The sequence below is a fragment of the Oryctolagus cuniculus genome, chromosome 1 (genome assembly GCF_051225735.1).
Source record: "Oryctolagus cuniculus isolate XC-2025 breed Fujian yellow rabbit chromosome 1, ASM5122573v1, whole genome shotgun sequence".
In the NCBI taxonomy this organism is placed as follows: domain Eukaryota; kingdom Metazoa; phylum Chordata; class Mammalia; order Lagomorpha; family Leporidae; genus Oryctolagus; species Oryctolagus cuniculus.
In genome coordinates this window covers 80,335,276-80,351,515 of record NC_142867.1, presented here as the reverse complement: position 1 = coordinate 80,351,515, position 16,240 = coordinate 80,335,276, and the positions used below count along the sequence as shown (strand labels likewise).

At 36.0% G+C, this 16,240-nt stretch overlaps 1 protein-coding gene and 1 pseudogene across 1 annotated transcript in view; one reads left to right on the top strand and one right to left on the bottom strand.

The window, feature by feature from the left end:
• Positions 1-3,007: 3,007 nt before the first annotated feature.
• Positions 3,008-16,240, bottom strand: part of TYR (tyrosinase) — a 111,861-nt gene continuing 98,628 nt past the window's right edge. Inside the window, 2 exon segments of the mRNA NM_001082077.1 lie at positions 3,008-3,234; positions 14,321-14,502. Coding sequence (NP_001075546.1) covers positions 3,008-3,234; positions 14,321-14,502 — 409 coding nt within the window.
• On the top strand, positions 3,638-3,863 carry LOC108178004 (U6 snRNA-associated Sm-like protein LSm6 pseudogene; annotated as a pseudogene).

The following is a 16,240-nucleotide window of genomic DNA, read 5'->3' as shown; positions in this document are numbered from 1 at the left end:
GGAAGTGGGTTAAAAGCCGGCCCATGGTGTGGCCCGGCCTGCTCTTTTCCCTGGCCTCTTGCTAGGAAGGGGCTTGCTGCAGCCCCGCGCCTCCAGTGCCCATGGCCTTCGGGCCATGTGCTCCAGGCATCCTGGTCTATGTGCTCATACACGTGGCTGGTTCCTGGTGCTTGGTATGAACCCCTATTCACCTCTCTCCCCTAAATAAAGCTCTCACTCTCTTATGCATCTTTCTTACTAAATAAAAGCTTAAAACGTACCATGCTGCCTCATTTATCTGTGCCTGTATTTAGAATTCTTCTCTAAATATTAGGCGAGAACCCTCTTGGGCTTATTAATATTGGGGATTTAGTAATAAGCCTATGCTGAAATCGTAAGGCACCCCAAATTATGGTAGCACACGTGGCACCCCAGATAACACTTCTAGGGAACTTTAAGGAGCCACATTTCAGGGTAAATTTTAGGGGGTCTTCTCCGATTTCATTACTTGAGGGTCCAGTGGTGACAATGAGAATACCACTACCCACCCTTTGCCAGATTGTTTCCACTAGACATAAGAAATTAGAAAAGCTAACTTAAGTCTAATAATGAAAGGACATGGTGGATGACTGCTGATACATACTGAATTCACTATTAGGAATTTCCAATTTTCCATGAGGTACTTTTGGAAAAAATTGCGATTTTTTTTTTTTTTTTTTTTTGACAGACAGAGTGGACAGTGAGAGAGAGACAGAGAGAAAGGTCTTCCTTTTGCCATTGGTTCATCCTCCAATGGCTGCCATGGCCGGCGCACTGCACTGATCCGAAGCCGGGAGCCAGGTGATTCTCCTGGTCTCCCATGCGGGTGCAGGGCCCAAGCACTTGGGCCATCCTCCACTGCACTCCCTGGCTACAGCAGAGAGCTGGCCTGGAAGAAGGGCAACCGGGACAGAATCCGGCACCCCAATCGGGACTAGAACCCGGTGTGCCAGCGCCGCAAGGTGGAGGATTAGCCTATTGAGCCACGGCGCAATTTAAAAAATAGCCAAAATCACTTAACCATCCAACATGCAATAAGCCAATCACTGACACCAGGGTGGTAGAAAAATTAGATGGTTGTTCAAAGTGCAGAACGAGGAATCAGGCAGCTGACACTCAATTTCCACACTCCCAGAAGGAATAAAGGAAGATAATACCACAGTTCTGCTTAGCCCAGCTCCGTCTATACCAAGCATTTGGGGAGTTAACCAGCAGATGGAAGAGCTCTCTGTTATTGTCTCTCCTTTTTCTCTGTCACTCTGCTTTTCACATAACTAACTAAATAAATCTTTTTTTTTTTTTAAGTGGAATAATCAAAATGAAGTTCAAATTTGAACCTACTAAGCAGATAATCACAAAGAGACGGGCCATACCAGACAAAAACTAATGTGTTTGGTTGGGAAGGTAGATGTAAAATATGATGATGAAAACTTCCTAGAACACTGCCGCAGAGTATCAACTACGTTTAGTCGTTGATATGGCCTTGGTTTTGTATGGATAGAAGGTTGTTTAGAGTCCTGAGCCAATTTAAATATGTATTCCTATATAGTCAAAATGTGAATTTTCTTTCTAGAATCCAAGGCCTTTTAGCCACCCAACACAATATATGAACTCCAGGGTCAGCACTTGGCCCAGTGGCTAAGACATACTTGAAATGCCTGCATCCCATATAGGGATGCATCCCATATAGGGATGCTTGCTGTGCTTTCAGATTCCAGCTTCCTGCTGATGTGCACTCTGGGAGATGATGGCTTCTGTGGTTTGGTTCTAGCTCTGGCTCCTGGTTTCAGCCTGGCCTTAGCCCCGGCTGTTGCTGGCATTTGAAAAGTGAACCAGTGGGTAGAATCTCTGTCTCTCTCCCTGTCTCTTTGTCTCTCTATCTCTATCTCTATCTCTATCTCTATCTTCTATCTCTCTCCTCTTCTCTTCCCCTTCTCCCTCTCTTTCTGCCTTTAAGAAAATTTTTAAAAAATAGTTAACTAAAAAAAAAAAAAAAAAACAAAAAAAAACCTCCAATGGCAGTCAGTCACCATTTTCCAAGAATGCCCATCTTTGTTTAGAGAAGTTGAGAATTGACAGATTTTATTGAACCAATATGGGTCTCTATAACTTCTACTCACCTGTCCTAGTCTTTCATATTATATATAGATACAGTACAATTATATAAAAAATTTTAAGTAATGAGGTTATCTGGACTTCCTAATATTAGGTCTTAATAGCCAAGGAAAATGGAATGAGTTCTTTTAGTAGTACTGTACATGATAACATTCAGATCATTAGTCTGAACCCTTAAATGTTAATATTTCTCTAATAAAATAAAATTCTTCTTAGAAAGAAAAAAGTTGTTAATATGCTTGTTAGTACAAGCATCAAGATATTTAATGGACATGTCTGGAGATAGGCACTTGGCCATATTGATGGTAGAGACTGGATTCTTGTTCTCAGTAGCTTTAAAAAAGTGTACATAGGATTATAGCTGGAAAGAGCTGATGGTTCGTTTCTATTTCAGGTCTGTAACACATTTTAGAGCTGAAATACAAAATATAGGGATATATCACATGCTTACTGGAGGAAATTAAAATGAATTTCTCAAGTTCAAAAAGGCAATGTACATTTGTTACTGTTTTATTCAAATCAAAGGAAGGAAACAATAGAAAAGAAACATCTTTAAAACAATCAGGAGGCAAACATCAAAATTATTCCAATATTTCATAAGAGCATTTTTATTTAGATACAAGTAACAGTTGCTTATGATCCTATGATCCTTTCTTTAGAAATACAAGCTTGGGGAAATGGTGCCGATCACAAACTTCAGGAGAAACGCAGTTGTGTTCGACCTGCATTGGAGGGGAAAGCCCACTTTGTATTAGATTACAATTCTGAGAATGGTCATAGATACCAGTCTATTGGGCTTCTCTTGGGAATCTGGACATCACTTAGAGTTAGAGCAAGGTAAGGCCTTTTGGACCTAATCTATTATGCATGACTTTTATAGATGGCTCTGATACAACAAACTGTGATAATCCTCCTTTTCCATGAGGAGTGGCTGCTTTTCTTCTGGAAGCTGCTTTCTCTTGTGACGACACAACAGGCCGATGAGTGTGGCCAGCGCTGCAGTAAGGACAGCCCCTATTACAGCTGCTCCAACGAGCCATGGCCAGATCCGACTGGCTTGTTCCAACAAGGGCTTAATATAGCCTTGAAAAAAATCTGGGTCTGAAACAGAAAGACAAGTCAAGGTTTTTCTGGTTTTTTGTTAACAGTATCACTACCACTACCACCACGACCACCACCATTACCACTACTGCCATCATCATCATCACCTTCATAGTACTTTGCCATCAGACACTTAAGTTTGGATACCAGTTGTGCTACTGACCAGCTGTAATAGTCTGGGAAAGTTATACCTAATACTCCTGGTAGCTGTGTGTTGGGAATGTTTTATTTAAATACCTGTAGATAGGTCCAGGGGGGCCAGGTCTTTGGGGCACCAGGTTCTGCCTTAAGATGATAAACCTGGGTTGTGAGAGGTGAAATGATACGTTATCCCAGTCACAGCTAATTAAATTTCAAGAGCTGGGATTAGAACTCAGGATTCCTGACTCTCAAGATCGTTACAATGAGTCTGTGAAAAAAAGCCCATAGTGACTCCTTAAAACAAATCATGGGACAACCTATTTGTGGTAAAATTAAATTCTGGAGTGGATTATTGAGGGGTACTGGCTTGCCTAAATAGCCAAATGAATAAATCCCCAGAGCAGGCTAAAATATGTCAATGGACCACTGAAGAATAAGATAGGGATGTGTTTACCTGAGGAAACAATGTGTTTTACCTAAGTCCATAGAAAAGAAGCATGTGGAGGCATCAAGAGAATGATACCTTCCCTAGTTTCATTTCTAGTTTATGACTTTTTGTCTATTTTTTGCTTTCTTTATGATATAATGTGTTTTGTTTTCATGGCTGTTGGTGATTTTTCACTGACATGTCAAGAAGAGAAATCCACATTTGTGGATTTAATTGTAAATAGTTCTTTCAGATTTAAGTGCCAGTCACTTTCTTTTACCTCTGTATCAGTGTACAAAATGATAAACAAATTAAAAAAGCCAAAAAATATGAAAAAAATCTGTAGGCAACATCTGTAAATTATTCAGTTCCTTGTACATAGTGCTCATTCCATTAAATGTTAACTGTTATTGTACAATTCCTTCTGCTGATTTTATAGCAATTCTGATTACATATGGAACACTGTTATATTCGTCAATAATGCAGTCTTTGGATTATCACATTCACTGACTTTAATAATTGAAAAGGCTCAATAATTTTAGAATGCCCCCAGGAACTCCATAACATTTGAACAATGTCTGCATTCATAGAGGTCACAGTTTTAAATCTTAAAGCAACAGATCTGTATTCAGTATAGAGTTGATTTTATGTATATAAAGATAATTGAAAATGAATCTTAATGAAGAATGGGATGGGAGAGGGAGTAGGTGGTGGGATGGTGGTTATGGGGGGGAAGAACCACAATAATCAAAAGTTGTACTTTTGAAATTTATATTTATTAAATAAAAGTTTTCTATAAAAAAAGAAAATATCATGTTGTGTCCATAATAACAATGACCATGCACCACTTTTTTTTTTAACTTTTTTTTAATAAATATAAATTTCCATAGTACAACTTTTGGATTATAGTGGCTTTTTCCCCCCATAACCTCCCTCCCACTCACAATCATCCCATCTCCCACTCCCTCTCCCATCTCATTCTTCAGCAAGATTCATTTTCAATTATCTTTATATACATAAGATCAACTTAGTATATTCTAAGTATAGATATCAACAATTTGCACCCACACAGAAACACAAAGTGTAAAGTACAGTTTGAGTACTAGTTATAACGTTAATTCACATAGTACAACACATTAAGGACAGAGATCCTACATGGGGAGTAAGTGCACAGTGACTCCTGTTGTTGATTTAACAATTGACACTTTCATTTATGACATCAGTAATCACCCGAGGCTCTTGTCATGAGCTGCCAAGGCTATGAAAGCCTCTTGAATTCACCAACTCTGATCTTATTTAGACAAGGCGGTAGTCAAAGTGGAAGTTCTCTCCTCCCTTCAGAGGAAGGTACTGCCTTCTTTGATGGTCCATTCTTTCTACTAGGATATCACTCACAGAGATCTTTAATTTAGGTGTGTGTTTTGTTTTGTTTTGTTTTGTTTTGTTTTGTTTTTTTTTGCCACAGTGTCTTGGCTTTCCATGCCTGAAATACTCTCATGGGCTTTTTAGCCAGATCTGAATGCCTTAAGGGTTGATTCTGAGGCCAGAGCCATGTACCACCTTTAAAATGTGCAAATAAAAACTCATTAAAAATAAAAAATAAATAAATAATATTTGCATAGTATGATTATAGCATCTGAGAAACTAAATTTCGATAAATTAAAAATAGTCAACATTTACTCAATGAGAATACATAGATTCTCTGTAAAAGAACAGTTTTTTTATATACCATATCTAGAATGTATATGGAAGGCATATGGAATGTATATAAAAGGTTATCAACATTCCTTTTGTGATACAGTGGAACAAAGACAGTGTATCTTGTGCTCTCCTTGAAGCGAATTACAGATATGTGACTCAAGGCTTGAACAAAAGTAATATATGTAACTACTGGGCAATTTCCTTAAAAAGAATAATATAAAACTTGCCCCTTTTCTCCTTAGCTAGAGTGCAGATGGGATTGGGTAAGCTATCACAGAGCATGTGGTCCAGAGCAAACCCCTGGGGCATCTGGAGCTACTACAAAGGAACAGCTCTTATCCTGAGGTTTCAGAGATGATATTCAACAAAATAGCAAAACCATAATTTCAGGGATAGATAATCTTATGTAAGCTAAGAAATTTGAGTCTATCTTAACTAGGATGACCTCTCCCCATTCCCAATTCCCACCCTCACTGATGCAGAAGTGGTAACATTATTTTATGAACCCCTTTCTTGACTGATGTAGCCAGTATATAGCTGACCCATGATTCAGGAGGGGCCAGTCAAAATCAGTACTCAAAATGTGCTGGAATTGAGAGTCAGGTGGCCCCGAAGCTGAGGTCAGCTGTACTTCCTACTCTGTGGGAAATAGGAGGAAGCCAAGATAGAAGCAGCAAAGGTGGAAACTAGAGCATGGAAGGAAGAGATGCAGTCTTCAGGACACTCGTTTCCTTGCTTCTTGCTGTTTTTCAGTCTCAACTGTATTTCCACCTTTTCCACAGTTTAAATTTTTATACTTTCCTTGGATTATGTAAGCCAATAAATTCCCTTTTTAATCTAATTTTGTTCCCATGGAGTTTCCAGCATTTACACTTCAAAATGTGTTAATAATTTTGAAAAAATTAAGTATCTGCATATTAAAATAAAAGTTCGTACCTTAATATAGTTTGGAATTATAATTATAGGTAAACTTAATTGTAATAAAAATGAGATCCACAAATAAAGGGGAAAAAAGAATAATAAATATCTTGGAAATAATGGATAGCAACATGAAATAAAATTTAAAATGAGAATCTCACTATTCACCATAGACTTGATAAAGTTCAGAAAGATTAAACCACGGATATTCTTTTCACAATGAGGAGAACTTGTTAAAAAAAACTAATTTTATATTAAATCCCAGTATTCAAAAAGATAAAAGTGGAACTTTTCTAACTTCACTGGGGAATATGAGGCAAAAGGCCTGTCCATTTCTCCTGTTACTTTTTCCTCTCCTATCCCTGGCACCATCTTCTATCCAGTTATTACTGAGACACTTCTGAAACTCTTAGAATTCATTAAACATAATTGAGCAATACTGATACTGTTTCACTTCTTCAGAAAGGGATGATAACTCACAAAAGATTAATTTTATTTGTAAAATAAATTATGGTGAAAAAGACCTACATTCTTGCATATTAATTTAAATCTTACAAAATGAAATCCAATAAATCTAAAATCAAAAGGAATGAAAATTATTTCTATCAAACATGAAAATTACTGTTTTTAATAGAGTTAAAATTATTTTGAAAATGGGATACATCCCTAAGCCTGTTTTCTGTTGCTTATTTTAATGCACAGTTTAATACATATGGATTTTTAAAAATTTATTTATTTACATATTTGAAAGGAAGAGAGAGGGAGAAGCTGAAGTCAGGATCCAGGAACTCCATCCTGGTCTCCAAAATGCCTCCCAGGTGTATCAACAAGAAGCTGGATCAGGGGACCAGTGCTGTGGCATAGCAGGTAAAGCTGCTTCCTGCAGTGCCGGCATCCCATATGGGTGCCAGTTTGAGTATAGTGTGCTTCACTTTTGATCCAGCTCTCTGCTATGGCCTGGGAAAGCAGTAGAAGATGGCCCAAGTGCTTGGATCCCTGCACCCATGTGGGAAACCCAGAAGAAGCTCCTGGATCCTGGCTTCAGATTGGCCCAGCTCCAGCCATTTCGGGTATTTGGGAAGACCTCTTTCTTTCTCTCTCTCTCTCCCTCTCCTTCTCCCTCTCTGTAACTGCCTTTCAAATAAATAAATAAATCTGAAGAAGAAGAAGAGGAGGAGTAGGAGGAGGAAGAGGGGGAGGAGGTGGAGAAGGAGGAGGAAGAGGAGGAAGGAAGAAGGAAGGAAGAAGAAGGAAGAGGGAGGAGGAGGGAAAGCAAGGGGGAGGAGGAGGAGAAAGATGGAAAAAAAAGAAGCTGCTTGATCAGAGGTCTAGCAGCCAGGACTCAAATTGGCTCTTCAATATGGGATTCTGGCATCACAAGCCACAGTTTAATTTATTGTGCCACAATGACAGCCCCACTGCATAGTACATTTTAAATGTCCAACAATATGCAGGGTACATAGAAGTTACATAATAAGTTTTATTTCCTTTATTATGAATGGCCTACCTTAAGTGCTTTCACAGTTTTTAAGGACTATTTTGGTCTATCCTGCAACTTCTTTTATTATTTTTATACTTCAATTCATTCCAAGTGATCTCAGTATTTACTGTCACTTAGGGATTATCCTTTTTGAAGCATTCTTTTTATTTCCTAATGGCTTTAAAGTGAAATTCAGACTTCTTTCTGTGTATTCTAATTCTCCCTGGAATTATAACTCTTCACCTTCCTACTCTATCTTAATGTCATAATTTTCCTGTCATTTTTTAGCAAGTTAAAATTCTATTTTTCTTGTCATTTATCCTCAGAAAAGTTGTTTAGTCTTCTGCTTGTTTTGTGCCCTGTCACTTTCAAAATGCATTCACATACCCATTTAATCATCAAGAAATCCACAATGTAGTTAGGGATCATTTCCACCATTTAATGAATTAGGAGTCAGAAACTCTAGAAAATTTGCTATTAGTGACTAAATTAAACAATATGTATAGCCCATGAGACAATGCTTACCACACAGAGAATGATTTATAACTTCAATGTATTCTAGCAATTCCATAAAATATTCCATTATGATTTCATTGATATTTCAACTAAATCAACTTTCAATATGAGTTTTTCTCTCTCAAATTTTATTTCTTTACTGACTTAGTTCTCTTTTCTGGGTTCTCAGACTGTTTCTTTGTTCCTTTCTGATGTTTATATATGTATTTTAATTATTTATATGCATTTCTTACTTTTCAGGATTGTTAAAAGCTCTCAGTAGCAAGTACTATATTTTATTTGCTTTACTTTTCAGTTTCCTATTCATTCATTCACTGACTTCATAAAACCAATATTCACTGAGACATACTATGTGCCAGGTTGGAGTCCAGGCACTGAAGCTACAAAAATAAGACAGAGGGCTAGGTCAGAAGCAAACAGTAACTAGAAAAGGGACTGATATATAAACAAATATTTCAAGAACAGTGATGCTATAATGAAATAATGTAAAAGATCCAATGAAATCATGAGGGAAATAGCTCCCACATCTGAATGTGGAGTTGGGGCCTCTGTCTTGGAAAACAATCCCCTGGGGCAGAAGAACCTGAGAATGTCATGTTGATGGTAAGACACCCCTGGAAGAAAGGCATAACACACACACACACACACAAGCAAGCACACAGCCAAGTATAGCTACTGAACATAGCCACGAATGACAGAAGCCTCATAAAACTCTATTCTGCTTGTAGAATAAGATCCTGCTGTTAGCATGCTCTCCTACTCTCATTTTTGAAATCGAATTTCCATGTCTTTCAGAATATATTGAAAGAAGGAAGCTCTCAACAGAGAATTATCTTACAGAAAGAAATGCACTTACCATCAGTTAAGAACACAACCTTTCATTGCAAAAGCTTTTTTGTCTCACCTTTCAATCAGTTATGCATGCAAGAAAATTACTTGTTACCAAATTTTAAAAGCATCATTAAATTTAATTATAAGAGAAAATATTTGACTAATGTCAGGCATTAGCTGCCTTTTTACAAAAAAAAAACACAAGTAATTATAAACATGAATACATGAATGATGAATAATGACCTCCTTGAACTAAATTATATCAAGAGATTTTAAAGGACTTTTTTAGCACGCTTAACATTTAGCAATGGATAGAGATAAATTTTAAACTCCGTGGAAGTATAATAGAAGCAAAAGTATAGAATAATTCATAAAATAGGGAATAGGTAATTGTTGCAATTTTCAAAATCAAAATTCCCTAAAATTTACTATATAAATTCATGTCTAGATGAAAAACACTCTAAGCAGATGGAGTATTCCAAATGAAATTTGTTTCTTTGAATTCAAATAGAATAAATACCTTAAAGCCTCTATTGTAATTCTTTGGGCCTCACATCCCCTTCCTTATCCTTTTGGTGTCATTGTAGTAAGAACCATTTTCACACTGAGGAAGGAACAATGAAGTGGGGTGCATGTGTAGAAGACAATATGAGAACTCAGGGAGGCCCTGTCTCCTGTGAACTTATGAAGAGATCATACATCTGCTGTTGAATCTCTGCCACTTACTATCTTCAGTATTTAAAATTAGTCATTTTATCTAAATCTCAATTTATTTGTCCATAGAGGAGAATAAAAATCACTATTACACATGATTTTAAAGACTTTCTGAAATAACTTCATATTTAGGTATCTCTCAAATTACATTCTAAAGGCAATGTATCTATTTTGAGTTTTGGGGCTATATATTCTACTGACCCAGATATTGTTTAATGGTCCATCAACTATTGATTGGATAAAGAAATTATGGTGTATATACACTATAGAGTACTACTCAGCTGTAAAAAAAAAAAACAAAACAACAACAAAAAAAACACATGAAATCCTGTCTTTTACAACAAGATGGTCACAACTGCAAACCATTATGCTTAGTGAAATAAACCAGTCACAAAAGGCAGATATCAAATATTTCCCCTGATCTAATGAAGCTAGTAGAATACCTTAAATGTAATATATTGGAATGAAATAGACATTTTGAGAACAGACTGAGGAACAATCTTTTGTTTTATTCTGTTTTCTTTCTCTTCATACCATTTGCTGAACTCCTTTACTTAGAGTAGTGTTAACTATACTATCACTAAGTATACTGAAAATAGATCATTGTAAAAATTAAAAATGAGGTGGGGCCAGCACTGTGCTGTAGAGGGTAAAGCCGCCTCCTGCAGTGCTGGCATCCCATATGGACACCAGTTTGAGATCCAGCTGCTCCACTTCGGATCCAGCTCTCTGCTATGGCCTGGGAAAGCTGTGGAGGATGGTGCAAGTCCTCGGGCCCCTGTACCCACGTGGGAGACCTGGAAGAAGCTCCTGGCTCCTGGCTTTGGATCAGCCTAGCTCCGGCCATTGCAGCCAATTGGGGAGTGAGCCAGCAGATGGAAGACCTCTCTCTCTTTCTCTCTCTCTCTCTCTTTGCCTCTCCTTCTCTCTCTGTGTAACTCTTTCAAGTAAAATAAATAAATCTTAAAAAAAAATTAAAAATGGGAATCCAAGGAGGAGGGGGAAGAGGGGTTAGAATGTGGGTGGGAGGGAGGGTAGAGTGGGAAGTCTCACTAGATTCCTAAATATGTATATGTGAAATATATGAAATTTGTATAACTTAAATACAATAAAAAATTAAAAAAATCCTTCGAATACCCAGATTTGCCCACAATCTGCTTAAAATTTATTAACACCTTCCATTATTTTTCTTTTAATTTGTACATTATTTTAAGGTGAGCAAATTTCAAATATTTCACATATATGGATTTAGAAACATAGTAATACGTCCCACCATACCCTCCCTCTCACCCACATTCCTACACTTCCTCCTCCTTCCTCTCTTATAACCTTTCTTAATTTTTACAATGACCTACTTTCAGTTTATATTATATTCGTAAGATTAACCCTACACTACATAAAGTGTTCACCAAATCATGAGAAGAAAAAAACACTGTTCCTCAACAGCAGAGACAAGGGCTCTAAATAATCATTGAATCTCAAAATGTCACTTTCACTCATATACATTACATTTTTTGGTACTTTATTAGTTACCACAGATCAGGGAAAACACATGATATTTGTCTTTTTGTGACTGGCTTATTACATTATACATAATGGTATCCAGTTGCATCACTTTGTTGCAAAAGACAGGATTTCATTCTTTTTTATGGCTGACCAGTATTCCATACTATATCCTAACTATGTAACCAAAATATAAGGATCCTCTAATTCAATTATTAATTCTACCTATCATATTGCTAGCCTCTTAAATATTACTTCATGGATTTATAGAGGTAGGCACATCTTTAAATAAATGAATCATTAGGTTAGTAGTTGTTTAAAATTTTTCTCTTCCGCTTATAGGCTCTGTGAAGATAGAGACTATTGTTTACTACCAGTTTCTGTGTTATCTAAGATAATTCATTGTTTAACATAATTATTCATTAAAATATGCAGAAAGAATAAATAAGTCACCTAAATATACTTGCCATGATGGAATCCTTGATAATATTTTAAAATATATTTTTAAAATTAACCTGGATATTAAGAATGTGATACCTTTCAAGCAAGCTTCATTTATGTCAGTTAAGAGGTACAGTTCTTCATGGTAAACCTCATTTACTTGCAAATTGATTTATTGATTTCAACCCATTCCAGATACCATTTGATATGTGGAATAGACAGATTTGCAAGATAAATTCTGACCTTGTGAAGCTTGCAACTCAGATGAAAAAGGAACAGATTCATTTGTTGAAAAATCACCTTACAACTCCAATAAAACAGTGACTAAATATGACTATATATGTATAAAATTATTTCATATCTGAGAATTTGACAAATGGAGAAATAAGATCATTATTTAGGCATTGACAACAGCAATTTCAAAAGTATGAGCTTTTCTGGAAATAGAAACAGGAACTAAATTGTAAAATTCTACATGATAAATCTTTTAAAACATTACCAATATGATCCTTTTTATGTAATATGACTTTAATAGAAGAAAGGGAAAACATGACATTTGAGAATGTCCCTCTTTTTGATTCATAGAAAGCCCCTCCTCTTATCACAACTCTAACATTTGCAAAATGCCCCATTCTCAGGTCTCCAGTTTAGAAACAAATTTATCTCCTCTGTCAGTCATTTTAGTACTTTTCTACTGGCTATGATCTTTACATAATGTAAAAAAGTTCAACAAAAGCTATATCTGCACAACTAACGGTTCCCCAAAGGGTAGGTTGATAACATACAGGTTCTATTATTTGCTATAAATTGTAGTTCTGTTATGCCACATAGTAGATAAATGGGCTGTAATAATTTATATTCTTGAAACTTCTGTTTTCTCATCTATGAAAGAAAAATAAGTAGTTGTCCATAGAGTAGTCACAAAGATTTAAGGAAATAATGCAGACAGTTCATGTAAAAGAGTTCCTGGCACATAAAAAGTACTGAATATGTTTTAGCTATTCTGAAATGATGGAATTTATCTTCTCAGTGTCATTTTCTATTGTTTGTACTACTCAAATAGGAGAATTCAGCATTCCATAAACACACCATGCACATTCTACCTGTTTTTCTTGATATTCTCATAGCTTAGAAAATTTTCTGCCCTTTTCAGTATGCCACCTTACTACTGATTCTTCAGTGCCTTGCTGGGTCCTTTTATCTTGGACTATTCAGAAATCATCATTTTTTCCTCCATGCCCCTATAAGTTTTTGCTTAAGACTGCACATCAGACAACCTGATATTTTGTATTTTCTTAATACAGCTGCCTGAATTTCACATTGTCTTGAGCTTCTTGAGATCTGGAATGATGTCAGTCATTTATGTCTTACTGGAGTTGAATACAAGAAGTAAGAAATTACTAAATTTTATTTTCCTTATATGTTACTTATGTTTTCATAAATTACCAGTGTATGTAATGAAATAGATATGCTTGCTGAATCCTCTTACCCACAAGCCCTATGCTGTTTTGCTATTTTTGGTAGTTGGTGCTCAGGTATTGGAGAGGAAGCATTGTGTAGTGAGATGAGGACGACCTCATGGAGTTGAAATCTGACCCCTCCATAATCAGTGTTTGATACTGGAAATGTTACTTATATTTTCTTTGGATCTATGTCCTCACCTTCTTATTCAAAGAATAAATATCCAATGTGTGGTTGGTTGATAAGGTACAGAACAAAATTTCATGTAGCAGTCTTTCAGATAGGGGGAAAATTTTTATCTGTTCTTCATTTGTCAAGAAGATACAAGTATAATCCTACTTTAAAGGACAGAAATAACTAATCTTATGGTTTTATATAATTAATCATAGTTATGATACTTAACAGTATAATGACTATTATGATCATCATTATTAATTAAGCTAAAAAAAGAACATTTCACAAATTTTCTTGTTAACTCTAGCAAGAAATTCCCAAAGATCATTCCAACACTGTTAGATGGTTGCTTTATGTCACTCTGCTCTAGATTTTTTAATATATCACTCTCACAAAGCTGATAAGAGTTTCAAAAGTCTTTCTTCTTTCTCTTTCTCTCTCTTTCCCTCCCTCCCTCCCTACCTCCCTTCCCTCCTTCCTTCCCTCCCTCCCTCCTTCCTTTCTCTCTCTCTCTCTCTCTCTCTCTCTCTCTCTCTCTTTCTCTCTCTCTCTTTCTCTCTTGTGCTATTACCACTATTGGCATATACAAAATATCCTACATTATACTGAATGGTTAGAAATTTAAAGATCTTCAAATTCATTTCATGTTACAATTAGCTGGTGATAAGGATAGGATGAACTTTCTCCTATTTTAAAAGGTTTGGGGGTAACTGTAGAAAGAGGGCTTTATATTATCTTGATAAAAGTTCGTCATATTAGATTCAGTAATTGAAGTTTACCTGAGTCTTGCAAATAGCTGTAGTCATAGCCCAGATCTCTGGAGGAAATAAAAAAATCACCATTTCTGTAGAGAGGTATAAAAGGAACCATGTAGGATTCCCGGTTGTGCCCAATGGGTGCATTGGCTGCTGGGTAAACTTCTTGAAGTGGACGGTGCCTTCGGAGCCACTGCTCAAAAATACTGTGGAGGCAAAAGTTATTAACAGTCAGAAAAAAATCATTATGAAAGAAGTATTTTTAAAATTTTTAAAGTAAAATAGCAAGGTTTATAGTTATATTAAAACCCCAAGACCTGGGCAAATGCTGAATAAGTTTTTCATATTCTGAAAATAATTTGTAAAATACCAGTTCATACTATTAGGCTCTGAAGAAGCTCTTTAATTTGAAAGAAATAATAAAAATAACTTCAAAAAAATGAAATTTACAGGACCAGTTTAAAACTTTCAAAATGCCATGCATCTAAAGCAATTATTGATTGAGCAACAACAGAGTCATAGTTGTAAATTAAATGTATTTATTGTTTCCAAAGAAACATCACATACAACTAAATTAGGAGCAAATTTTTAATTGGGTTATTTTTTGGTCATGGTGGTGGTGGAGGGGAGAAATTCCAGTTATTTCAACCTTCATGTTATATTTGATAAAGTATATACATAATGAGCTTCATGGGAGACAGAGCTCACCTCAAATGGTAGAATTTAGAACACTAGTACTCTGCTGCCTAGTTCTCAGAAAGCAAGAATATGATCATGTAGTCAATATGCAGGCACTTGGACCTATCCATCCATGGCTTTTGAACAGGAAATAGTGACAAAAAGAAGCAAAGACAATGGAACATTACTATAATAGTGGGCAATGACAATTGCCATGACATCTAGCAAAGGGATCCCACGTCCCAGGTATCAAATGCGCTAGAGAACACTAGCAGACTTTTCTAAAAGTCTTGGCTGCTGCTCCTTTCCCTTTTTCCACCTGTTTCTGAACATCTTTCCACATGATTTTGTGAGTTATCAAATGTTCTCTTAACATTTTTTTTTTCTTGTTTAAATCACTCAATGTTGAATTGCATGGCTGCAATTAAAAACGTTGGGACAAGAGCTAGAAGATTAAGCATTAAAAAATCCAATAAGAGGAATAGAAATCAACTTGTAGAATTTATAGTGGACAATTAAAAGTATAGCAAAGAGGATGACTTTGTGCATATATTGTCAGTTGATATAACTTAGAGGAAAGAACACTAGATTAGGAGTCTGAGAAATCCCTTTGAGGTCTAGCAATGTATTTTAATAGCTACATAAGTCAAAGCAAATCACTGAAATTTTGGAGACTTCATCTCCTAGAACTTAAAATGAGGGTGAAAATATGTGTCCTATATGTTTCCAAAGACTTTATCCAATGTGTTTTTTTTAATGAAAACACTATTATTACTTAACTGTAGAAGGCATTGTGCAATGTGACTGTCCATGATGCATTAATTAAGTATTGTTACTAAATTACAAAATTTAAGCTAGGAAAGAAAAGGTAATAATATACTACACAGAGTGGTGTGTTAGAAAAGAAATGGATAATGCTTAAAGCAAAAAAAAAAATTAAAATTCCTTAAGTTTGAAGTACAATAAAGAGCAAATTAAGGGAATCAAATGGCAGCAATAGAGATAATTTTTTCCATGACAAAAAACTATCCATATTTACTTATAAAATTTAGGTTTTAAATACTACCAGAGGTCAAAGTTAATTTTTAATTTTTTTTTGACAGGCAGAGTTAGACAGTGAGAGAGAGAGACAGAGAGAAAGGTCTCCCTTCCCTTGGTTCACCCCCCAAATGGCCACTATGGCCAGTGCGCTGTTTCGATCCGAAGCCAGGAGCCAGGTGCTTCCTCCTGGTCTCCCATGTGGGTGCAGGGCCCAAGTACTTGGGC